At 38.3% G+C, this 27,500-nt stretch overlaps 1 protein-coding gene across 1 annotated transcript in view; it reads left to right on the top strand.

Moving 5' to 3' along the window:
* Positions 1–27,500, top strand: part of abhd2a (abhydrolase domain containing 2, acylglycerol lipase a) — an 84,772-nt gene that overhangs the window by 28,960 nt on the left and 28,312 nt on the right. Inside the window, exons 2-6 of the mRNA XM_051920827.1 lie at positions 10,800–10,931; positions 13,761–13,973; positions 22,433–22,608; positions 26,384–26,551; positions 27,204–27,387. Coding sequence (XP_051776787.1) covers positions 13,768–13,973; positions 22,433–22,608; positions 26,384–26,551; positions 27,204–27,387 — 734 coding nt within the window. The 5' untranslated portion in view covers positions 10,800–10,931; positions 13,761–13,767. The remainder of the gene's footprint in view (positions 1–10,799; positions 10,932–13,760; positions 13,974–22,432; positions 22,609–26,383; positions 26,552–27,203; positions 27,388–27,500) is intronic.

Genomic DNA, 27,500 nt, shown 5'->3' with positions numbered 1-27,500 from the left:
GGAAGGAAGGGCCAGAAAGGGTGGACGGACAGCCCATTAAAAAGAAAAGATATCACTGGGGTTTTTTTATTCCCCCAGCACACTAGATGGCAGCAGCCCTGGTTATTGGTGCCCAGTGGGAAGTTGGCAGGACATGCCGGGAAATGTAGTCCTGCTGGGCAGCCCTGCTGGGGTCATGAGGTACCGCAGTAAGGCGCTGCAGGGAGACAAGCTCCTTACTGTGATGGACTTCCGTGTGATCTGGAAGTACTCCCGGGTCTGTAATAAAAGGGACCGCACTCCCTTATCCAGGCAAGTCGGAGCTGGGAGATAGAGAGGCAACACATGATTGGAGGAGGGCAGTGCGGTGGTGAGAATTTATTGTGAGGAGAAAAACCTGTGTTTTTGTGATTGTTGTGAGAGGAGTTGGTTAATCAATCTTTATTTGAACCCGAGACACTGCTTGTGTGTTCGTGTCAGGGTTTGGGCTTGCTGACGCCCAGGTTTCCTTCACACCACTAGTTAGGGGTGTGCGATATTGGCAAAAAATTATATTTCGATATTTTCTAGGAGACTGATGACAACAATAATTAGACAATATTTTACATCCTTTTAATGTGTTTGTAAAAGTCTTATTGATGTAGCTTGGTCTTGTTAATAGGATATTAATTGTAGCTTACTAATGAGATTAATGGAAACAACAGTTAAGGCAAACAGGTCTTATTTATTTACTTAAAACTCAAGTAAAACAACACAAAAAAACATTAAAATCACCAGTCAAAGTATTACTGAGATCAAACAGATCAAGTATGTGTAAACCATTTCAAAGTGGCCTACAAGATTTATACAAAAGATTAACAAACTGATACAATAAGAGCATTTTAAACCGGAAGTTACTCTTAATGTAAACAAGATATGTTTGGATCCAAAGGGAATAAAATACTAATCATAATTGAACTATAGGGGATGAATAGTACAGTCTGGATAAGCATAAACTGCTTTCTTGTAAGGTGAATTGTGCAGCATACAAGCAAGTACAAAAATCTAGCATACTGTATTATAGTGTAAACATCCAAAGTTCTGGCAAATACTGCACAGGAAATATAAAAAAAACTGAAGCATTTGTAAACAAGTTCCATCATACATTGCACAAAGATGAAAAAAAACCAAACCTAAAACATTTTTAAACAAATTACTAACTTAAAGTTCTGTTCAATACCGCACAAAGATATAAGAAAAAAAAATAAAACATATGCAAAATTCTGCTGAGGAAATGTCTTGTGTGACAGAAACACCAGTCTCTCCACAGCATCTGGCTTCAGAGCAGCATGGTTACATGTTACAACATTTCCTCTGGTGCTGAAAGACTTCTCAGAAAGTTTCCCCAATTTGAGGAAATGTACTTCTTGTGTTTTCCACAGTGAATTTAAATCATTGTCCACCTCAGGTATCATCAAATAGTTCTTGATCACTTTTTCAATTTTTTTTTTTTTGAAATGGCTGCTAAAAGACTTTTTCTTTTTTGTTCCCTCCTTTGTGTCATCACCTGCTCCAACTTGTGCAGCCAATTGGGGTGGGATGATGCTGGGTGAGGAGGCGGGGATCTGTATGAGTGTATTAAATAATGAAAGAAAAAAATGTGCTTTGGAATCGAGAACCGCCAACCAAGACAGCTTGCAAACTAAAATGTGTCCAATAGGCATATGCTCACTGATGCAAAAAAAAATTTTTTTTTTTGTGCTGACACCTATGGGGCTTCATTACTAGATCAATTTAATTTAAAATGCATTTTACAGAGGAAACCAAATTACTCTTCAATGGCAATATGACGACTTATGTCCAAAACTAGGGAGCCTCTTCGAGTTATTAATCCGTAGTGCACTGAAAATATTAGCCCCGCTGTCTGAAATCATGCAAACTATGCGGTCTCCTCACAGCCATGTCATGCCATCTTTTACTTTTTTTGTTGTACTGCACTTTTTTGCAGAATGTTTCTGATAAAGTTTGCTGAGTGTGTCTTTATGCCTGTGACTTGGGTGATTTAAACCTGTCGTGGAGAACTGAATCCTGAAACTTTTTGTATTCTTCTTATTCTTCATATTCTGGTTCGCAGATGGTTAAACAAGTTAGTTGTTGAGCTATCTTAATCGGCAAGTGATTACAGTGGGGCAAAAAAGTATTTAGTCAGCCACCAATTGTGCAAGTTCTCCCACTTAAAAAGATGAGAGAGGCCTGTAATTTTCATCATAGGTATATCTCAACTATGAGAGACAAAATGAAGAAAAAAAATCCAGAAAATCACATTGTCTGATTTTTGAAGAATTTATTTGCAGATTATGGTGGAAAATAAGTATTTGTAAAAGTTCATCTCAATACTTTGTTATATACCCTTTGTTGGCAATGACAGAGGTCAAACGTTTTCTGTAAGTCTTCACAAGGTTTTCACACACTGTTGCTGGTATTTTGGCCCATTCCTCCATGTAGATCTCCTCTAGAGCAGTGATGTTTTGGGGCCGTCGCTGGGCAACACGGACTTTCAACTCCCTCCAAAGATTTTCTATGGTGTTGAGATCTGGGGCCTCATGTATAAACGGTGCATACGCACAGAAATGTTGCGTACGAACCTTTCCACGCTCAAATCGCGATGTATAAAACCTAAACTTGGTGTAAAGCCACGCACATTTCCATGGTACCTCATACCTTGGCGTACGCAATTTCTCCGCTCGGTTTTGCAGACTGGCGGCACCCAGCGTCAAAGCAGTGCTACTGTTCCTGTGTGGTTACCATTTCTTAGATCCACATCCACGGCAGCGGCTTTATCAAATACACTGAAATTAACTGCATATTGTTTATTAGTGTAATGCATCTGATTGTAATTAACCTGTAGCAATATAATGGGCCAGGGAATAGCCATAGTATTCCAAATACTATAACTGCTTTAGCGTTGTTACGCTCACTGCATCTTGTTCTTCTTTTTGCTGCTCCCGTTAAGGGTTGCCACTGCGGATCCTCTTTTTCCATATTACTCTCACTGCACCACTCGGAGTATTTATATCACTGTATCTGAGTGTGAATAACAGCAGCAGATGATCGGAAAGAGAATTATCGGTATACAGTTTCAAGTACACACTACCTCAACCACGGCAAAAAGCGTCAAAGCCTTTCCTGTACGGACCTCGCGTTTCAGAAACAGTTTCATCCCAAGTACTATAAACGCACTCAATCTGTCCATCAAGTGCTCCTTGTAGAACTGTTTGTACTTATAAGTACAATCACCTCACTGTAAACTTACACTACAGTTATAATATTGCACAACCTGCGCTACTTTATAAAGCGCGTATGATGACAATATCATTTTTAAGGTGAAATGCAGCAAAATATGTTGCTTATAGTATACAGATAAAACTTTAACTTCATTTAAATAATCTGTATTGTTAATAATTAAACATGTGAGGACACGGTGCCGCAGCGTATAGCTAGTTCAAGGATAGCTCCTGCCTTGCGCTGTATTCTTGCTGGTGCTGACGTGACACTGGAAGGATAGACGAATAGAATAATTAAACATGTACTACGAAGATATTTCAATGTTCCTTAAAAGTTTTGAAGAATCGGCGTTCTAAGCTTACAAATGGCTTAACGTCTATTACAGAGCTGATTGTGTGGCGATTGGAGAAAGAAAAGTATGGACAGGAATTGGAGGTTAGTACGTTTGAAAGAGACAGTACTTCTGTAATAAATTATTTCATCGAAGGTCGCACATGGTGCAGGAAGCCTCTTGCGTGAGATATGAACAATCACTGCGCCACCGTGTTCCCATGTTTAATAACATGCTTTCATTCCTATCATCATGAAAATGATATCACGTATACATCTCAGTATTTTAATTATTCAGAGAGCTGTAATATCTCGAATGTAATGCATTCTGTGTCCTGTCGGAGAAAGAGAAAGAACGGAAGCACGTAGTGATTCACACACATAGAGCACATAGAAGATCAAACACAGAACAAAGCATTTAACGTGCTACTTGAGAAACTAGTAAAATAAACGATTTTAAGATGAAGTTTATGATGTTCTACTTTAATGGCAAAATAAACTACGTGATTAAAGTGGAAATTTCGAGATTAAAGTTGACATTTCGTGCTTTTTTCCCACTGTGTGCCTATGTTGTTTGTTTGTACCCTAATACGCTTTCATATGACACTCAGACGGTGGGCTACGACTTGCCTTTTCAAGGCGACTTTGATATGTGATTTCTTTTTTATTTCGGGCACTGTGCGACTTTGTGAATTTGATCTTTCGAGTTTTTCCGACACTCTATCAGTCGATCAACTTCCTTTTGTTGATTATATCACTGTTTAAACCAACAAATAGTACGTTTTTCCTTTGCCTCCACTTGGTATTCGCTGAAATTCTTATATTTTCCCCTGTGCTTTTCCCATTGTCTTTTCACAGAAGGCTATTTATATCGATTTGCATATTCAAAGAGGCGTAATTCTGGGAGGAGTTGGGGCGGGACAGAAGGTGCGTGCACGTGCGTTACTTTTCACGCTGATCGGGATTTATGTAGTGGAAGAACGTGAAAGTATGCGTGCACAAAGATTCCTGCATCTGGATTTTTCTGTGCGTACGCACAATCCAGCTTTTGTGCTTACGCCATGTTATAGTGTGAGTTCTACGCACGGCGTTATACATGAGGCCCCTGGAGACTGGCTAAGCCACTCCAGGACCTTGAAATGCTTCTTATGAAGCCACTCCTTCGTTACCCGGGCGGTGTGTTTGGGATCATTGTCATGCTGAAAGACCCAACCACGTTTCATCTTCAATGCCCTTGCTGATGGAAGGAGGTTTTCACTCAAAATCTGACAATACATGGCCCCATTCATTCTTTCCTTTACACGGATCAGGCGTCCTGGTCCCTTTGCAGAAAAACAGCCCCAAAGCATGATGTTTCCACCCCCATGCTTTACAGTAGGTATGGTGTTCTTTGGATGCAACTCAGCATTCTTTCTCCTCCAAACACGACGAGTAGAGTTTTTACCAAAAAGTTCTATTTTGGTTTCATCTGACCATATCACATTCTCCCAATCCTCTTCTGGATCATCCAAATGCTCTCTAGCAAACTTCAGATGGGCCTGCACATGTACTGGCTTAAGCAGGGGGACACGTCTGGCACTGCAGGATTTGAGTCCCTGGCGGTGTAGTGTGTTACTGATGGTACCTTTGTTACTTTGGTCCCAGCTCTCTGCAGGCCATTCACTAGATCCCCCCGTGTGGTTCTGGGATTTTTGCTCACCGTTCTTGTGATCATTTTGACCCCACGGGGTGAGATCTTGCGTGGAGCCCCAGATCGAGGGAGATTATCAGTGGTCTTGTATGTCTTCCATTTTCTAATAATTGCTCCCACAGTTGATTTCTTCACACCAAGCTGCTTACCTATTGCAGATTCAGTCTTCCCAGCCTGGTGCAGGTCTACAATTTTGTTTCTGGTGTCCTTTGACAGCTCTTTGGTCTTGGCCATAGTGGAGTTTGGAGTGTGACTGTTTGAGGTTGTGGACAGGTGTCTTTTATATTGATAACGAGTTCAAACAGGTGCCATTAATACAGGTAACAAGTGGAGGACAGAGGAGCCTCTTACAGAAGAAGTTACAGGTCTGTGAGAGCCAGAAATCTTGCTTGTTTGTTATTGACCAAATACTTATTTTCCACCATAATTTGCAAATAAATTCTTTAAAATCAGACAATGTGATTTTCTGGATTTTTTTTTTTCTCATTTTGTCTCTCATAGTTGAGGTATACCTATGATGAAAATTACAGGCCTCTCTCATCTTTTTAAGTGGGAGAACTTGCACAATTGGTGGCTGACTAAATATTTTTTTGCCTCACTGTATGTTAAATGAGACAGTGAATATGTGGACTCTCAAGGTGTGTTTTTGATTGTTTTTTGAAAAGTGAGAGACATACTTGATAATTTCAGCTCACACATCGTATGCACAGAGTATTTTGCTTTGCGCATTCGCTTTGCTCTCTCAGTTGTTGATGCCATTCTAGATGTTGTTTACTTTATGCTACTCACGCACACAAGAATTCAACATCAACAAGTCTAACAGTCCTCCTAGCGAAGAGGGTTTATCTATAACATAATGTGGAGTTTTATTGACATTTACAGCTTTTATCGCCCTGTGCTCTTGGATATCGACTTCAGTCCTCAACACCTTGTGTCAACAAAAGTTGACATCCGTCCTAAAAGAGTTAAAGTGAAATGCTCCCAAACCACTAACACATTCTGAAGCTTTCTTCTAAAAAGCTCACCTGTCCCTTGTTTGCCAATTTCATAAAGATGTAAGTTTAAACAAGGACTTTTTTTAAACCCAAAGGGCCATTAAAAGAAGTGTAAAGTGCAATTTCTCAATGAGAAAATAACATTTTTTAGGTCTTTGTTTGAAAAGAGTCATGTCACTTCCCAAAGGAGGCTGTAAGATTGGTTACAACAAATTGAGTATTCACGCAATAAAGCAGAAAGAAGCTGAAATTCATGGAAGTGTCAATGCTATAAAAAGTAATGTAGTGATGTTTTAAAGTATGTGGGAGGATGTGTGTAGGTTATATACAACTAGGGGGCTCCGCTCGCCAACCCCTGGCATTGGGGCATGACAAAGAGTGAGATGTATGAATTAGATATAGAATAGTGTGCAGGTGTGGATGATGCATATAGAAAGCAAAAAATACATTGTTTGGCACAGAGTAATGGTTTATTGGAATATTTCTTTGTACACAACATTAGTAGTAAAGATGGTGTCCTGTCCTTGAATGAGTCTTCCTTGGCATGGAGCATTTATAAGGCAACATAAAGTTGTCCATGTCCAAAAACGGGCTCAGAGAGGTAGATGCCAACCTTGTGCATGGTTTGTCCTTGTGATTTGTTGATGGTCATGGCAAATGCAGGTTTAATGGGGAACTGTCGGCGTTTCAATGTAAAAGGTAATTCTAGGTCAGAACTCGTAAGGTCAATTCTAGGAATGAGAACAGTATTGTTAGCATGTGATCCTGTAAGAACTGTTGCTTGAATAACATTGTGTGTCATGGTGTTGACGACTAAACGTGTGCCATTGCATAAATCCTGTTTAGTGTTAAGGTTTCTTAATAGCGTGATTATTGTTCCGTTTTTAAGGCTAAGATTGTGTTGTGGTAATCCGGCTGGGTTAATAGTGTTCAAATATGCTAAGGGGAAATTCAGATGTTTTGCACCAAGTGTATCTTTAGAAATCAAAGCCAATTGTTCGCCTAACATTTTTTGTTACGCGGTTTTAGAAGCGCGCCGAGGTGAATTTTTTTGTTTGATGCGGGTTCGTGTTTGTGGTCCTGTTACTCGAGCCGTCTAGTTTTGTATCCGTGATTGTGAATTGATGACTTGTTTGATCTTTATCGTTAGGAATATGGATAAGTAATAAGTAGGATCGAACTCACTGTTAATATGCGGACTGTTCGTTTCTTCTTATTATCACCAATCAGGTCTCGCGCCTGCATATGTATTGTAGTTCGGTCTCGTGTTGTTTATATGACGTCATCGCGTATTTTAAGGTGGACTGAATAATAGTTGAGCGCATGGCATATGGAGCAATAGGTAAGCACTGTCTAAAATCTATTCCTAATAAAAGTACCTTTACTCCAAAGGGAATATTATTATTCATCAACGCAATGCCAATTGTCCGCGTATTTTAAGGTGGACTGAACAATAGCTGAGCGCATTGTAAGTGGAGTAATAGTTAAGCACTGTCTAAAATCTCCTCCTAATAAAAGTACCTTTCCCGCAAAGGGAATATTATTATTCATCAACGTTTGTAGAAGTTTATCAATGGTGTTGAGTAAGTGACTGGATGCCACGTGCATTGTTACTGTGCATTGTCATAGTGGATACCGATGTTTCTGTGATTGGGACCGGTATTTGGAATAAGGAGTGACATGTGTTTTTGGAGCCGAGACATTTTTTCTTCCGCGGTTTCAGAAGCGCTTTGTAGGTGCCGACGTGATTTGTGCATATTTGCGTTCTTGATTTGTTTCAGGGTGCACTGTTCCAATGCGATGTAATATTTGTCCACATACGCGAAAGCAGTATGGGTCATTGCCTTTTGGTGACCTGATATTTACTCCGGTAGATGCAAAATCAAATGAACTATTGTAGGATGTAATGCAGATGCGCCGCCGTGTATTTTGTTGTTTCATGCGGGTTCATGTGTTTGGTCCCGTTATCCGAGCCGAATAGTTTTGTACCCGTGAGCGTGTATTCATGACTTGTTTGTTCCTCAGCATGCAAAATATGGATAAGTAATAAGGAGGATCGCACTCACTGTTAATATGGAGCCTTTTCTGCAGTTGAACAATTAATAGTGCTTTAATGTAAGGAGATCCACCTATGCTGCCTAGTGTGAAGGTGTTGAGATGATGTATGTTTAATATGGACGGTTCCTTTAGAAATGGGGCTTTGGGTGTCACTTCTTATTGATGTTAGTGTGTTTGTGGGTCTGATTCGCCCTTGTTGTGAACGTTTCGTGTGCCATGTCTTGTCTCTAATGGGCCTGGCGTGGCGGTCACGGCTTCTTTTTTTTGGTGCGTTAGGAGCTTGTTAAATCCTCCTGTTTGTGTGGGTCCCGTTTCATGTGCAATGAGATTCGTGCGGCGCTGTGTGCTTTTTCGGCATCTGAGCGTGGGGGGGGGGAGGATTGGTGGGGCGCGAGCGTCTTCTTTCTTTTTGTGTGCCAGGGGCTTGTTGAATCCTCCTCTTTGTGTGTGTCCCGTCCGTTGCTTGTAGGGTGGATGGGGTGGTTTTGGGTTCTTTTTTTTTGTGTGCCAGGGGCTTGTTGAATCGTCCTCTTTGTGTGTGTCCCGTCCGGTGCCTGTAGGGGGGGGGGGGGGGGGGGGCTTGCAGGTGGGCGCGAGCGGCTTCTTTTTTTTGTGTGCTAGTTTCGTGTGCAATGGGTTTCGTGCGGCGCTGTGCGTCGCCTGCGTTTGACTCCTTTTTTCTGTGCTCACTCTCTGTGGTCGCGGCCGCCTCTCGCGGAGCCTCATTTCTTGGGGCGCCTGCGCAGTACGTCTTTTTGCGGCTACGGCCCATGGCCGGATGTCCCTGCGTCCATCCGGTTTAGCATTCTCGGTTAGTAATTTGGATTACTACACCATTTTCTATAAGGAATTTGAGCATCTGAAGGGAGTCCTGGAAGCAGTCCTCCGCGGATACAGAGGGATGACTTTATATAGTATCTACGTATTTTGCTGTGTTCTGTTGTGTTCCTTGTGGTTTGTAGGTAGATCCCCAAGAGGCAGTCCCACTCTGATGTCACCACTGATGGACTGCTCTCAGCATTTATTTTCAGTGGTTCATTGTCATTTGGAGTGTGCTTCTTTTGTTTATGTAAATAGATTCTTCCTTTATAAAGATTCTTTTTTTTAATGCTTTTCCTTTCCTTTGAGGGTCAATTTGAGACATTTTGGGATATTTAAAGTTATCTGAACTTTCAGTCTGTTCCCCATTTTGGGGCTTGAACAGCCTGAAGCCTGTCTGTCGAGTATGGCTGAAGGTTTTTCTAGGCAGCCTAGGGTGGGGCATTGTCCTGTCTCATGGGTGCATTTTGAAGCATCACAACTTTTTGTGTGCTGACCTAATACAACAGTGACATTTTGACATGTAAGTTTGCACTATACATCTAAAAATACACTGTTTTAATACCTTTGTACCTTGTACAAAAAATTCTGAACAACTGAAAATGTAAAATGCATCATTTAAGTTTTTCTTTTACGTTTATAAGAAGACTAGATATATTTTTATGCAGTTCTTTCCAAGTTTGCAATAGTTTATACTACAGCAATCCCTCACCTATCGCGGAGGTTACGTTCCGGAGCCCCCCACGATAGGTGAAAATCCGCGAAGTAACGACCTATATTTATTTTATAATTTATACATATTTTAAGGCTTTATAAACCCTTCCCACACTCTTATAAACCTTTCTCACTCTCTTGTTAACCTTTCCCACATTCTTATAAACACTTCCTATGCTCTTAAACACTTTCTACATTCTTAAACACCGCAGACCAACACTGCACACTGCATGCAGCGATCAGACGTCAATGTGTCTGCACTCACTTTGTGAAGGGGGGCAGCTGAACTCACGCTGAGCAGAAATGGACTGTGTGCTGCTTCTGCCAAAATGCCTGCTTGTCGCTCTGCGGTTTGGAAGGAGGAGGAGTGTGTGTGTGGGTATGTGAGGGCTGAACGCACGTTAGCTCAAACCCCCCTCCCCGGAGGCGCAGTTCGCATTGTCAAGGGGGTGGGGAGCTGAATGAACGCTAAGGAGAAGTGGACTTTGTGCTGGCTTTGTGCTGCTTGTCGCTCTGCCTGTCAATAATTTAAAAGCCTGTACATCACCAATTTTCCTGTCTCACTGTCTTGTCTTGCGTGAAGTTAAAATGTTTTATAATAGTGAGATGTTACTCATATCCTTAGCCCGACATCCACATATCATATGTGTTAACAAAGTGTGTTTTATAAGTTTACATGTGTTTAAAGCATGTGGGATGGGTATTTTAAGGCTTAAACTATAAAAATGTTTATTTATATGGTCTTTCTATATCGCAGATTTTCTCCTGTTGCTGATGGGTCTGGAACATAACTTCCGCGATAGGCGGGCAATCACTTGTATTTAAAAACCCGCAAAGTCGTGAATCCGTGAAAAGTGAACCGCGAAGTAGCGAGGGATTACTGTACACCATAATCTGGAAAGTAAAATTGTGGTTTTGATTTTTCTTTTCTTTTCTTTTTTCACCCCTAGATTTGACCGGAACACTGTGAGTTGGAACATTTTGCACAGATCAGAAACACTGTGAAATAAGAAAGTTTGTGGTGGTTTTTTTTTTTCTTTTTCTTTTTTTAAAGCATACGAGTAGGAAAAGAAGTCAAAGTGGTAAGTTTTACGTAATAATTAGCATTGTCAGAAAGTTTACTCACACACGCACAGTCTTATTGCACTGTACTTGAGAATGTCAGCCAAATTCTGAAATGCTGTTTTTCTGCTTCTTAGTCACACATTCCTGGTTTAGACATTTTCTCTTCAGAAAACAGAACCTTTTAACGTTTTGTGAACAAATTGTTCTCTGGTTATACCCTCTAAGATTAAACATTTTCTACATATAGTGTTGCTGATTACATTATCTTTAAATGTTTAAAATCTGCTTTAGAAATATTCTCGACTTTGTAAAAGTAATTTATTTATAACAAAATCTTTTTACCTTAACTGTACCAGTGGCTGCATGTAAAAACATCCCTGACATTTATTGCAAAGCTAAAAAAAACTTTGCTGAAAAGGCTTTTGAGAAACAGTTAGTCGCTACCATAAGTGTTGTCTTCCTTCAAAAGTATTTTTTGGACTATATAATGTACTGAATCTAGGTATGTTTTAAAAATTTCTGTCACCCTCATAATAACCCTTCTTAGTCCAAGCCCCAACACCCCCTTAATAGTCACTCTCAAATGTTTACAATGACTAAACCCAAATAAGGGTTGTACAGATATTAAATGAGGATAGTTTCCTAAGTAGGTGGGGAACAGTGGATCATATTCACATTAATATTCACATTTATTTATATATACATCAATGATATTAGTCATCTCAGTGTCCACATAGAGTACCTTTTGACTAATAGCCACAAATCTGTTTTCTACTTTACACATTATTTTGTAAATTAACCTCCTTAAGCATTATAGTTTTTCTCAAAAAAACAAAGAAGTGTTGCATTTTTTGGTTTGAAAAATTAATTTTTTATTAAATCTCAAAAGCATAGTAATGACACAAATAATAATAATGATGAATAATAATGATAATACTGTATATTCTGTCAGAATGCTTCTTTTGTGTGGTATATTTTGAAGCACGATGACATACACAATCCAACGGCACAGTCAGGACAATAATACCATGATTCCTAGCAGATTTCCTTTCCAGACTGATCAACTTTTGAACAGCACACTGCACATGTGCAAGTTGGATTCTGTTTCTTCTGAGCTGGTGGTATAAAATCAGTGAAATGGGGATCAATCCAGAGCTTTGATGGTAGTATCGATACTGAATGTGCGGAAATGATTTGTTTGACTAACTGGCATGTGAAGTTTTCATGACAGGCAGTCCTGCCAGCTTGTCTGAATAGCACAAATGAATTCCAAATACACTGTTCAAATATGTTCCGATGGCAAAATATCTTCTTATAATACTTCTTTTGTTACTTTCATATAATGAGAGAGAAATTCAATTCTTGATCAGCACAATCTACTCTGCCCATCATGCTATTGTAGTCGACCACATCACAAGGCTTAGTAACCACTTTGTTTGCTTTAGCCTGATCAGTGACTGTCTTCTTAATACTGTGCATAGTGCAGTTAGAAACCCCTTTCTTGTCTTTCCATCTCATCATAAGCACTTAACCCTTTTGCTTTACCCCTTTTACCAGTCAGTCTTTCTTTGCAACAAGATGTCAAATAGCTCTGGCAAAGTATAAAAATTGTCCATGGTTACGCAGTAACTTAAATCAAACAAAGCATCTAACAACGTCTGCACCAATGATGTAGCAACACCGTACTGATTGTATTTCTCATTAAACTTGGTTTCTTTTCCTGTGTACAGAACCAAATTCCATATCTATCCAGTGTTAGTTTTGCAAAGCATGTAGAACTTTATACCAAATCTTGCTCTTTTTGATGCAATGTATTGTATAAATGGCAGCCTGCCCTTATAAGCTATGAGACATTTGCTGATGCTGACATTTCAGTCTGGAATGTAAATATTCTGAAATTTTGCTATAATGGCCTGGTATATCTCCCAGATTTTTTTCAGTTTTGGTGCCAGACGGGTATTCTCATTAAAGTCTTCATTATTGGTAAATTTCAGATATTTCATAATCAGTGAAATCTACACTAGGACATGATCTCTCCAAAGAATAGTTTTGCCAAAATTCTGTTCTTGGACCAGTGCCATCACTGCTCAGGTTTTCCTTCACGTGCATGCAACACCTGGGTGGCCAGAAAACTTTTCTTACAGGTCTCCATTATTAATGAGGAAGTTATTGATCACGCTTATTGACGAGGAGAGAAGATGCACCGAGACTGTTGCCCTGGCGATGCTCAAATGTAATGATTATGCAAGATACCCATACAACGTTGCCCAAGCAATGCTCAGACTTCAGCTATTAGCACTTTTACAGCCTGAACGTGAGATTTGTCTGTACAGTTGCTCAAGTGACACAAAGGACTAACACTTTTAACACTGTTTAGCCCCTGAATAAAGCTTGGGTCTAATGCTAAGGAGATTAATGAGACGGACTATTGTGGAAGCATCCGAAAATAAAGATAACACGTTTGTTATCCGTGATTCCTTATAACTCAAGCTGACAGGGTTTGATCCTAGGCTCAGTGTGTGAAGTGTATAGTTATTTCCCCAGGTTAACTATGTAGACAAGTGTAAGTTGCAACAAACTGTCAACACATTAAATGTTCATGTGTACTTTGTGCTTAGTACTTCCTGGATAAACGGGCTTCCTGTTCCTCTTGAAGTGAGATTACTTGGCCTCTGTCCATGGTCAGGTTTATGTTTCAAGCTATTAACACTCATATGCAACATTAAAATAACTATTAAAATATAATATTTAATAATGAAATGTCTCTATTCTTAAATTAATTTATAGTTTTGGTAGCTTCAGAATTGCTGCAGGTTTTTGTAAATGTTATTTTCATCTTTCCTTAGATCAGTCATGAGCAATGATGTGGAAGTGAACACTATGGCACCAGAGATGCCTGCCATGTTTGATGGAATGAAACTAGCGGCAGTGGCAGCTGTACTGTATATTATAGTACGCTGTCTAAACCTGAAGAGTCCAACAGCCCCACCTGAGCTCACCTACCAGGATACACCACTAAACCACTTCATATTAAAATCCTGCTCTCTTCTTACCAAAGAGTATGTGATGTACATTTTCTTATTTCATGAATGCAAAGAAAGTAATGAAGTGTTTCGTGCATATATTATGTGACATCAGTTTGCCTATTAAATTTGTGCAGCATAGTTTGACTGACAAACGAAGCCGTGTACCATAGCTACATGGTAGTTTAGCATGTCCCACTAATGTAGTATTCAAGTCTTTTATAGTATACTTGTAGTAGTATTCTCACCAACTATAATTCTTTAAAAGGAAAAATTCTTCTAAATTCTTTCAGACTGTTGGGTATTCGTGTGGGTATTCAGAGCCGTGTACAATATTCATCATTCCATGATATATACAATATTTTCTTCTGTGTTTTCCTCCAAAATGAAAATACAAATGTATGGAGATTCTTAATTAAAAACAGGGACAGAGTAGTTATAAGGAATACTGAATCTACAATATTTTATGAATTGGTAATGCCAGTTATTATAACTTGCAAACACTTACAGTGTAAAAGTAATGCAATAAAATTGCCTTAGCTGTTAGACAGAATAATACATACAAAAATAACCATTGTTTTCAAAAGAAATAGTGAAGTAGCCTATTTAAAAACTGTTTACATTTAAATGAATGCCCTGTTAAAAGTTGCTTTTCTTCTTCCTATCTAAGATTTACTAAGAAAAAGTGACAACAACCTGGTGGTGTTGTATTGTTTCTTTAAAAGTGCTCCTGTTGTTCCTGTCCTAAATTTGTTTGCAAAAAGTGGCAGCTACAAGGTATTATAGTACTGTTTCTTTTTTCATCCTTTTCTGAGCATCTCATTTTAATGCACTTCCTGACATTGGCTAAGATCAAATGAATGAATGAGAGCACTTTGTCATTGCCAAAAAGTTCATTATTCACCCCAAACAGAACTTCCGTAGCAGTCTACAAGTCTATTTTCAATCACTTAGTAAAATTTCCTGCTTTTAGTCAGTGTTCAGTCAAAGGTTCTTTCAGTTTACATTACTTCAGTTTCTTTTAATACATGAAATATGAATTCCTTTCCTAACTTGTGTGAATAAGAAGCTGCGGGCTAGTAAGTAGATGGCTAACTAATGTCATTTCCTTTTACTATAAATTCGTGCAGTGGCTAGCACTGCTGCTTCGCAGATCTAACAATCTGGGCTTGAATGCATAACCTGCTTTTATAAACTTGCCAATATCCATTTCTGTGGAGTGTAACTGTGTGAGGGAAAACAAACTGTTTAGTGATATGCACTGTTTGCAGAAAATTATGTACTGTACCATGCGATGGTATTTGGTGCTCATCTGAATGTATGTGGAGCACATGCAGTGTTAGCTGGTGCGACCTTGAAGTAACTGATGTGCAGGCTATGGTAAGTGGTGGGCATGAGATATATAAATGGTGGGCACGAGACAGTAAGTTGTATGCACCAAATTGTTTCCCAGGAAGAAAGAAAAAAAAAATACCTGTAAATACAGTATAAAGCACATACCTAAACCCGTTGAGTCAGATAACACTCCCATAACCCTAATCTTAACCGAAGTGTAACAGGGCATGCATTGGGCATTTTGTGACTGACGTTGTGGGCATTACCTGACATACGTCATAGGTATTGCAGGCTACAGTTAAACCCATCTCAAACCATCCCACACTCCTTTAATAAACAACAGCCCACCCGTCTGCTTTTTATATCACTGTGACGGGAAACTGAAGCACCATAGCCTTGGTAAAGGAGTAATTAGGTAGCCCTGAAGTGCACTTTTGTAATTTTTTAAATTAACTTTATCTCGTATGAACGTGAAAAGTACGTAAAAGTATCCTATATGTGCGTGTAAGCATCTCGTACGCAAAAGTATCCCATACACACGTGAAAGTATCCCATACATATGAGATATTTATACGCACGAGATAAGGGCTATCCCATAATTTTTTTCACTGTGCGGTTCAGAGCTTCTGTTATGTTGAGCTTGTTTTCAGTGAGGCATCCACTGAAAATCTAGTCTCTCAAAGATAGTATGTTGCAAAAGGAAGCAGAATGATTACAGCCTTCTGTTCTTTGACTAGGTACTCCCTCTCCAAAACAAGCTCAGAATTCATTCAGTTTCTGAGTTGTAAACCTGAATCCAAGTTGTTATAACATGTTGTAGCTCCAAGGTAATCTTCCTTGATGCCAGTGCTTCTCCGTGTGAAAAGCAGTGCGTTCACTGTGCGTTTGTAGTAGTGTTATAACAAAGGTGTATGTCAGGGTTGAGCTGACGCCTCTGCAGAGATCCACTCCACACGGCGTGACACATCATTCTTAAAGATTTGGTATCGTAAAACTTTATTCTTTTCACCAAGAGTTCTAATAGCCAGTCTGTTTTGTGTTATACAGTATGTTTTATTGTATCAAATGTCTTGCACCTTGTCTTCTGCGTTGATATATATACAACTATAATTCTTGTGTTTATCAATAAATTGTATTATTCTATTTCTTAAAACAAGTGTGCTTCAGTTACCTTGATTTACCTCTATAGTCTACAGTCTATAAAGTAGTCTACAAGGAAGGTAAGGAAAATAAAATGGGTGCTATACCAAATTATTTAATTACTGGCATTGCCAATGGAAAAGCTGATAATTTATTGATTGATTAACACCAATCAATCCATTTTTCCTACATCTATACACAATTTCCTACATTAATTTTGTGTCCCTGGATGGGCAGGTTAAGACTGAAAGTCACTTTTCAAAGTAACTATAACAGTTGAAACACACTCGAAGTACAGAATAAAAGAAGAAACTGTACTTACTTGAATTTAGAAAGTGATTTATTGCTTAAGGACACTGGATTGTGGGTAGCTGTTTTGCACAGAAGGGCTATAAAATCTTTGTGTTAAAATGAAAGAAACGGAGATACCTCATTTTCCTATAGTGTACTGCACAAGTTGAAGACTATTGTTCTTGATTATAACTACATTGATATACAAGTACTTTTTATGTAACAGTTGAACATTTTTAGTGTTCTTATACTTATTAAAAAGTAGGGCATTTAAACACACTCTTTCAAATCAGAATTTTTTTTAATAATGTCACAGCCTTCAGTTTGAAAAACCATTGGTTTAGATTGCAAGAAAGTCAAACAATACATGTGATAAATGTGATTAAGGAAAAATAACACACTATACCCTTGAAATTTATCCCATGTGTTAACAGTTTAATTTTGGTTTCCACACTATATTTTAGTGTTTTCTCACCAATTCTCACCTTTCATATGCCCTGGCTTTGTTCCCTCCTTCTCATTTATATGTTACTTGCTTTTTCCTTTTCAGTTGCATACCTGATGAAGGTTATATAGCCAAAACACTGTGTCATTAACATTCTTTCCTTTTCAGCATGAAAATAACCTTTGACCTTTTTTCCCTACATATTGTGGTTGGCCATATGACAGGGATAGTTATGTGTTTGAACTATTAATAGATTTACTTTGCCATTTATAATGAATTAGCTGCCTGCATAGTAGTAAAACAGGACAGTGAGGAGGGCCCTGCCCAACTCCCTAACTCTTGACATCACACTTCTCCGTCCCCTCGGCCCGCAGCCTCTGTCTCAGATTAGCACGACTATATCGCTCCTGCAAGCGAACTGTGATTGTTAACGTGATGAGAGAATATTCAAGCAAGTTATAGAAAAAAACCTGCTCTATATCCGTTAAGTAGTTCTCTCGTTCGCTAGCTAAGCAGAGGTAAGGAACACCCCGAGGCTGTCGCATGGCCTGCTGCGTGTCTCTCAGATTTATATATAGAGATTATAATTGTGTACTTACCTTTTACATTTAATGGCAGCACTGCTGCCTTGCAGTAAGGAGAGCATGGGTTTGTGTCCCGGGTCTTCCCTGCTTGGAGTAGTGAAGTAGTGAGAAAAGCGCTATACAGTATAAATGTAAAGAATTATTATTATTATTAGGTAGTGATGAAGGTTCAGGGAAAAAATGACTAGGTAGCAACACAAGACGTGCACCGATAGGAGTACAAATGGCAAGACGTGCTGTTTGAGGAGGCCTGCTGAGCTGCCCTCATGTGCTGAAATCCTGGTGTTATTCTGCAACTGCTTGAATGAAGGACATCTGAACTCCATGCTAGTTATGCAAAGAGCTGTAACAGAGTTAAAGTCTGGTGAAAAAAAAGTTCAGGGAGGTTACTTGAAAGTGGGAGATGCACATACATATGTACACCACAGAGAAGACATAGTGATATAGAGTATAGAGAATCCATGTGAATGAAGGCATACAGTATGTTAGGCAATTGTATACCCTTCTGTAGCCTCCTGGCACTTCACAGGTCCTCAGTTTCTCCCCAGTACTTGTTTTAGAATTGTTCGCCTGTTGCCTTGACTTGTTGACTACTTCTGTTGTGTGTGTAGCTGGCTAATGTAATGGTCAAGCATTTGGAGATTTAGTTGTAAATGTTTTCTGTTAGTAAAGGTAGCACCTGCTCTTTCTCTCTCTGCTCTCTCATACAAGAAGCAGCAGCACTGTAGATGCAAAACAGTTTGCAACATGCTACTGATTCTGGCTGTTTGTTTGCTTTTTAGGTGAGGTAAACTCTTTAATAAATCTTGTTCTGTTTACCAAGTTTTCTGAAAGTGTTTGTTGTTGTTTCTTTATATTTGTTTCTGCTTTAATGAGTAGCAGTTGAGTAATTATTTGATGTTTTAAGCCTCAGCACTATAGACGCAGAGGAAATGTAAAACAATTTATGACACGCTGCTGATTCTGGCTATTCTGTTTGCTTTTTAGCCTGTTTTATAATAATAATAATAATACATTTTATTTATATAGCGCCTTTCCCATGCTCAAGGCACTTACAGAATAAATAAAGAACGGCAGAATATACAGTATATAGCATTGTACAAACCAGATAAATAAACAAAGAAGATTAAGACAGTAAATTCTGAAAAAAAAAAAACAGACAACATAATTGATGGTCTCGCACACACATACAGGTTACATGAGCATCTTGACAGAGAAGTAAACTGAGAGAAAGGTAATAAAGTCAAGTAGAGCTAAAAGCCTTCCTGAACAGATGAGTTTTGAGTTGTTTTTTAAAAGAATTCGTGGAGTCAGCTGACCTGATTAATTTTGGTAGGTCATTCCAGAGTCTGGGCGCTATACAGCTGAAGGTCCTGTCACCCATGGAGTGTAGATTAGTGACGGGCACAACAAGATTACCAGAATCAGAGGACCTTAGTGGGCGGGCAGGCACATAGTGATGGAGAAGGTCACTGATGTAGTTTGGCGCGAGGTTATTTAAAGCTTTGTAGGTTATTAGTAGGATTTTATATTCGATTCTGTAGGACACAGGGAGCCAGTGAAGGCGGAGCAGGATGGGTGTGATGTGCTCGCTGCTGCTGGCTCGAGTAAGGACTCTTGCAGCTGAGTTTTGAATAAGCTGGAGCTGTGATATAAGATTAGAAGGGGCACCTGCCAGTAGGGAATTACAATAATCGATGCGGGATGTGATAAAAGCATGTATTTGATATACCGATATATGCTTCACTCAGAAAAACCGTCAGGCAAATGAACCACAAAACAGAGCATACTTGTAAGTCATATTGTTGCCCCAAATCGAAACTGCATTAATAAGCATATCAGGTGTAGGTACCTGCTGAAGAGGGGAGTCCTTAAAGGCATTTCTTTGAAGGGCAAGTGACTCCACGGAGGGGATGAAGGTAGGCAGCTTGTTCCACCAGCAAGTCTATCTGTTATTATTGCTCAGAAGTACCAGCTTGTGTGTGTGCACAAATGTTACTTCAAAGTTAGGTACACTTTTTCATTATTCAGTACTTATTCAATACCACTTCCCTTAAAAAAAAAAAAAAGAATATGTCCATGATTTGCATTGATGTGAGCTCAAATCCCCACTATGTGATAACTCTGAACATGTAATGTTTTAGAAGGTTGCCCAGATATATTAAAGCCCCAGATGTAGAACAAAAACGTTATTATTTTGGCACCACGTCCTGAATTGAGGAGTTTGGTGATAAGCTTTTATGGTACAATAGTGTTAAATTATGAGCTGTAGTCTATAAACAGAACTTTTGCATAATGTTTGTATTATCCAGATGTGACAGGATGGTGTAGAGTGCAAGGGATATGGCATCCTTTGCAGATCATTTGTGATAATATGCAAACTGGGGATGATTATGTTTGAAATATTCTTCTTAATGTATCCTAGCACTTGTTTCTCAAGGTACTTCATCCCATGTAAAATGAGTGCCACTGATTTGTGGTAATTCAAACAGTCCTTTTGTTTTCATAAGTGCGGGTGCTGTATACTTGCTGTCCTTTTGAAGCACACAGGAACTACTGATTTCTCCTGGCAAAATATTAAAGATGTCATTGAAACATCCACTAATTGATTAACAGGTTTTTAAAGCATGCCTTGAATTTTTATCCAGACTAGATGCCATATGAGCATTACCTTGTTTAAAAGTCTTAATTACATCATGTACACAAACAAAAAAGGGTGAATCATATGTTGCTGCAGGCAATTGAATGTGATTACATTTGCTAAATTCAGTCACTCGTTTACTCCTGTACTGACATGGATCCTCTTTGATGTATCTTTATTTCTTGTATATTTCCATGTTTCCATTTTGAAATTCATTGCTGTGACCCATCTGTAAATTCCTTGCTACTGATTATTCATGGCTTCACAATAGGAAATATGCAGGTTGTTTTCATTGGCACCCAGTTGTCCACAAATATTTTAATGAATCCCAATATGATATCTTAATACTCATCCCGATATGAGAAGTAGCCCTTAAACTTGCCTCAGTTTACACAGTCAGAGCAGTCCTTTTGGCTTTTACTGGTCCTATATTGCTACAGTCCTCTGCAATACTAGCCAACCTAAGGATAGTGCATCCTTTTATAACCACTTTTTCTCTGGTACTCAGGATGTTGATGTTAAGGGATGACCAAACTGGTATTGGGTTCTTTTGTAGGTCTTCACCATTCTAGACATATCACCATAAAACTTGCATTAGGTTTCTTGAGATAGAATGAGGCAGGTAGGATTTGAACCACCGGCCTGTGGATTTGAAGTCAATAACCTAGACCACTAGGCTCCTCTGCTGTTGCTGTTGTAGTACTGATTTCCTACATTAGCCAGGAAAATGGAACAATGCTAGCTTTTTACGAATATTCACTTTAATATTGTAAATGAGGGACTGGTGGGAATCTAGAACTGTAGTGTAAATGGGAGTGGAGGGCAGGAGTCCAGCTGTAAAAGGCCCTATAAAAAGACTGCACTGTCAGACGAGATTTACGCTAAGAGTGGGTGCTGTTCACTAATGTAATTGTAAGAGCCCAAGAGTGGAATAGTAAGTGTTCCACATGTAAATTATATACTGGGAGGCTCAAAGCATATGACTGTCCTCTTGCTGGTTTCTGTGGATAATGGGTTGCTGGAGGTTGACCTGGCCTTTTAAGAAGGAGTTGGGAATTGGAGTTGCAGGAAAGCTTATTGCTACTAGACAGATTGTTAGTTGAGTGGTCCCAGGAATTCCCTGAAATGCTTTCTACACCACAAGTGGTTTCCCAGACCTGCCCTGAATGTCAGATTTGGCTTGGGTTTAAAAGCCCCTTAACAATGAGAAGTCACTTGAGCTTGGACCGGAAAATGTTGAAGGCAGGGGCTCACATGGTGGGGGAAGAAGAAGGAGAATGGAGAAAGGGGTTAAACAGAGGAACAAGGTTGGACAGTGAACTGGCCACCCTACCAGGGAGATGGGATATCTGTGTCTACGCAGGTCCAAGGACACTTTTTTAAGCTTTGTTGTTTTTTTTTTTTTCTTTTAAATATTTAATTTGGTTCTGCACTCTCTTGTACTTTTTTTTTCTGTTACAGTAACACTTTATTATATTTTAATCTCTTCGGAATTACTTGGGTTGGGAGCCTGCTTGTGAGTGTTCCTGTTGTTAATCATGTGTTGTTACTCTTTTTTCAATTCCTTTAAAATTGTTGTTTAAAGAATTATGTAAGGCATACAAAAACTATAACCAGCATTGGCACATGATTAAAATTTAACATGTAAAAGTTGGTTTCACTTATCCAAAAATATACATTTTAGTGGGATATCAAAATAGATGTTCATTTATTTGATATTTCTTCATTTTTAATTTTTATATTATCAGTTTCCCTCTACAGATGGAAAAGCTCATTTTTGATATCATAGTAAAATCCATCACATTTCAGATCTGAGTAAGCAGAATATTAGAAATGAATGGACAGATTGTTGTGCTAGCACTTTCCATTGTTTTAGTTTAATATTGCACATTGGATTTTCATGTTAGGTACAGGCTTCTAAAGGCAAGCAGATATTAATACAGAATGAAGATGATTCTTGCTACGGTTTTCCGTTCCAAGTAAATTGAACTATATTTTGTTTTTTCTTGTCACATGAAGTCCTGCGTTAATCTGTAACCTTTTTATGTTTATGAAACAGATACATTCCTCCACTTTTATGGGGAAAAAGTGGACACCTACAGACAGCACTTTATGGAAAAATGGGACGGGTTAGTTCACCACATCCGTATGGTCTGCGCAAGTTCCTTACAATGCCAGATGGAGCCACTGCTACCTTTGATCTTTTTGAGTCTTTGTCTGACCACTGTACAGGAGGTAATGCAAATTTATACATTCAAACAGGTTAAATCACCATTACTAATACATCCACGGCAAAAATTATAAGGGTTTTTCAAAAGCAGTTCCAAACTTTAACTTGAATCTTATTAGTATGTTTACATAAACCACTCTCACTCTCTTTCTTCATCTTCCTCTTTCTGGAAAGAGGAGATACCACTTCTTTACACATAAGACAAGTTAGTCTCAATAGTTCTGGTCAAACAATGATAGATTGTGGTAGAGGAAGCAAAACATTTAAAAGATTGGAAGACAATTTTATGTACTAAAAATTTATAAACTGTTGGAAGTATCTGAAAGAGTGACTTGTGAAAATTAAAATGCCTGAATCATTAACTAAGGAAGCTCTGAACCAAACAGTGAAAAAAATTATGGGATAACCCTTATCTCGTATGCACGTAAGCATATCTCGTACGTACAAGATGTTTTCACAATTGTACGAGATAAAGTTAGATTAAAAAAATTACAAAAGTGTGCTTTGGGGCTACCTAATTACGACTTTAATTATGCCCTTACTAAGGCTACTGAGCTTCAGTTTGACATCACTTCTGTCTCTTGTAGCACGGTGATTTAAAAATAAGACAGGTGGTCTTTTATTTATTAAAGGAGTGTGTGATGGTTTAGGTGCATGCTTTATGTTTACAGTTATCAGTCTGCACACTCGTACAGTGCCTCAGAGGGGATATGGTGTATTTTTTTTTTTTTTTCTGGGTAACAATTTTGTGGATTTACAATTTACTGTCTTGCGCCCACCATATACTATCTAGTGCACACCATTTATAGATCTTGTGCTCACCACTTACTATCTTGTGCCCACCACTTACCATAGCCTGTGCACCAGGTACATTAAGGTCGCACCAGCTGTTACTGCATGTGTGCTGCATACTTTCAGATGAGCACCAAATACCATCACATGTGACTGTACATGATTTTCTGGAAACAGGACATATCACTAAACAGTTTGATGTTTTCCTCACACAGTTACATTCCACAGAAATGGATATTGGCAGGTTTATAAAAGCAGGCTATACATTCAATCTCAGATCAATGGATCCACAAAGCAGTGCTTACCACTGCACTAATGTGTAGTAAATGGAAATAACATTAGTTTTCCAACTACTCACTTACTAGCTCACAGCCAGCTTCTTATTCACACAAGTTATGAAAGGCATTCATATTTTACATATTGCTTTCATATGAAGTTTACCTAGTCTATTGCTGGTGCACTAATTTAATTCTTTGTTAAATGTGGCACACTTTTTTATCTACACCAGTGGACTGTAATTTTTAACATGCACCTAAAGAGTTAAATCCAAATTGGGCCACTTTAATTACCACCGTTTTCTGTTAAGATACCCTCATTCAAAAGCCAAACTTGATTATCCTAGTCAAATCCACTGTCAAACCTGGCACACTAGGTCATTCATTGCACTGTGCAAAATGAGCTGCGATATTTAAAAGGGACTGCAGAGAGTTAAATCGTGGTTGATTGATTTAACAGACTGATAACTGTAAATATAAAACGTACTGAAACCCTCTTAGTCAGATAACCCTACCACAACCCTAATCTTAACTATAATGCAGTGGGGCATTCGATGGGCGTTTCGTTACTGACATTGTGGGCATTACTGGACGTGCTTCATAGCTGTTGCAGGCTACAGTTAGACCCATCTCTAGCCATCCCAAACACCTTTAATAAGTAAAACCCACTCATCTGCTTTTTATATGACCGCACTACAAGAGATGGAAGTGATGTCAAACTGAAGCGCCAGAGCCTTGATAAAGTTGTAATTAGGTACCCCCAAAGCTCACTTTTGTAATTTATTTAATCTAACTTTACCCTTTACGTACGTTAAAGTATTCTATACATATGTAATATTTTCATGTACATACAAGGTAATGGTTATGCCAAATTTTTTTTTCACTGTGCCGTTCAGAGCTGCCATAATTACCAGTTTAAATATTTAAAAATAGAAAATAATTTGTAAAAGATTATGAATTGTAGCAAAACATATAAAAATCAATTTTACTCCAGTTGTTGAAGGATGAGGAGAAAATATTCTCCAAGTTATAATAAATTCACTTCGAATGAATTGCAGGTAAACATAAACAACCAGCATATATTTTCAAACCTTCCCAATTTAGTTCAGGGTTGCTGAGAGCCAGAGCTGATATAGAAGCACTGAGGGCAAGGCAGGAAATAGTCTTGGACAGAGCACCAGTTCATCATACAAATCCACACTTATGCTCAACTGAAATCTCTTCAACCTAACTTGTGCATTTTTGGTAATGTGGGAGGAACATCGGAGCACTTGATGAAAAATCTGTGAAGTCACAGGAAAACTTGCAGACTCCACACAGCCCGTGACCAGGCATGCGATTCAAACCCCAATAACGATCCAGGAAGCAACACTGCTTACTGCTGTGCTACGTTATTACTAAGTTTCCTTGTTCAAAGAAAGATTATTTTAAAAGCTGAGCTCTCAGCTTCTTACTTTTGCAACTATCAGTCTAACCTCTAGGCATGCAGGCAGGAAAGATAACTAGTTTGATAGCTCTTTTCACAGCTTAAACAGGAAGTCGCACGTAATATGCTGAGAGTGTGAAGAAAGAAGAACAAGTCTCATTACACCTATATGTAGGAAATAAAGCATCTCTGCCTCATAAGTGGAAATGTGAAGAGTTTTTTGACATAAATGAAGAAATGTTCATTAGTTTTAAGTGCTCCAACTAAATTCACAGGGTGCCAGGCATCTTGGGAAGGCTGTTTAAAAAGTGATTGACTTGCTTCAGGATAGCTTCTGAGGGCACTTTTGAAAGCTGATGGTTTCATTATCTTATTGGATAAAAAACCTCCCGTCACTTTGATATGAAAGCATGTTGTTAAACTGACAAGTGCTGGTTGACACATTCATTGATTTAAAAAAAAAAAAAAAAAAAAAAAAAGCTGTCCTATCAAACAATCTCAGTAACTAATGGAAACAAATCTAAATGCCTTACAAAGCCACACTTCCAGTATTTTGAAAGGTGATAGACTAGGGATTTCAACCTGCACATCACATTGATATGAAAAGAGATGCACATCTCATAATGCTCACAGAGAAGGTGCTCCATCAAGCAATCACTGTGGTACACTGATGCAAATGGTACAACAATTGAAAGTTAAACTTGTTTACTTTTCACTGGATAAAGTGTCTGGCTTTTGAAACAAAAGTGATCATAGCTATCAATTGAAAACCTGCATGCTAATTTTTGACATGCAGTGAAGACAATAGAGAAGTGTACAAAATCATGGAATATGCCATTTTAACATAAGAATTAGGAACTTGAAGGGCTAAGTTAAGTAAAGAAATGATTTTTTGCATGTTCTTACAAGAATGTGCTGTATTGTCAGTCCTGGGGACCAATCAGTGCCGCCTGGGTTTAGTAGTTTGAAGTGCTTGGAATTGTTTAGTATATGCATTGTTAAAGCTCAATTCTTGTTACTGTCATTGAGTGTATCAGTCAAGAGGATTGAACAGATGTTACCAGCTTTTGTCCAGCATTCTGCAGCTGTATCACTGTGCCATCCCTAGTGGTTTTCTTTCTAGTTACTATCTTCCATAATTAATAACTGAAGTTTTTTTTTTTCTTTTTACTTTTCTGTTACTTAGTTCTTTATGTCATTGCTTTGTTTTTCATACTTTCTAATAATATGCATTTATAAAATTATGCTGTGCATTTTTTTTACTTCTTTTCAAAATTTCCTTTACAGTTGATGTCACCATGGTCATTTGCCCAGGAATAGGCAACCACAGTGAGAAACATTACATCCGCACTTTTGTAGACTATGCTCAAAAACAAGGTTACAGATGTGCTGTCCTTAACCATTTGGGAGCTTTGCCTAACATCGAGTTAACATCCCCACGTGTATTTACTTATGGTGAGTGGTGGTGTTGTTTCTTTTAATAAACTTTGTGTCCTGTTTACTGTAAAAAAAAATTATTTCAATTTTCAACTTCCCAGACATTAGTTTTATTTTATGCACTTTTAAGATACAGCAGTGAAGAGTATGATACACATTTAATCTTTTAGTACTTTATTATTAGTATATTTTATTGGCCTCAGAGCTCATGTGCAGTCATTCTGTTTTTGTATATTGTTTTGTCAGTATTTTTCCTTTAAAATGCCTATGTTAATAATATTAATTAGTTCTTTTTTTTTTTTTTGCTGAATGTCTTCAATGGTAATGTCCTATAATAAGTGTATGTTTATAGTATTTTTGTGTTTATAAAATGTTACTGTTTTAAAGGTCCTTAGACACAATCAGGGTAATTTTCTTAGAACAGTTCACCAAAGTGTTTCTTATACTGTACATTAAATGATATCAATATTGTATAAAAACAACTAAATGCAAATGCTTCAACCTTGAACAGTGCATGAATCTTATATTTTGTTGAAAAATAGTTCAAGAAAAGAAAATGATGCCCTGAACACCATAATGTATACATTTAATAATAACTCTTTCTTTAAGGTGTCATCTGTATTCATATTTTAATAGTTCTGCAAATAAGTGTATTCTTTCTTGACTTCAGGTTGCACTTGGGAGTTTGGAGCCATGGTGGGCTACATTAAAAAAACATTTCCCCAGACACAGCTTATTGTAGTAGGCTTCAGTCTGGGAGGCAACATTGTCTGCAAGTTTCTGGGAGAGAATCGCACTAATCAAGAAAGAGTATTGTGCTGTGTTAGTGTTTGCCAAGGGTACAGTGCTTTAAGGTAAATAGAATTAAGTTATACTTGACTACACTACTGTGTATATTCCTTTTAACTTACTGTGTGTTAAACTGTACACTGCATAGAACTGTCTATCATTTGGGTGTTGCTAAGAT

Source organism: Erpetoichthys calabaricus, chromosome 17 (genome assembly GCF_900747795.2).
Source record: "Erpetoichthys calabaricus chromosome 17, fErpCal1.3, whole genome shotgun sequence".
In the NCBI taxonomy this organism is placed as follows: domain Eukaryota; kingdom Metazoa; phylum Chordata; class Cladistia; order Polypteriformes; family Polypteridae; genus Erpetoichthys; species Erpetoichthys calabaricus.
Note: the sequence above shows the minus strand (reverse complement) of the source record. Positions and strands in the feature narration are given on the sequence as shown.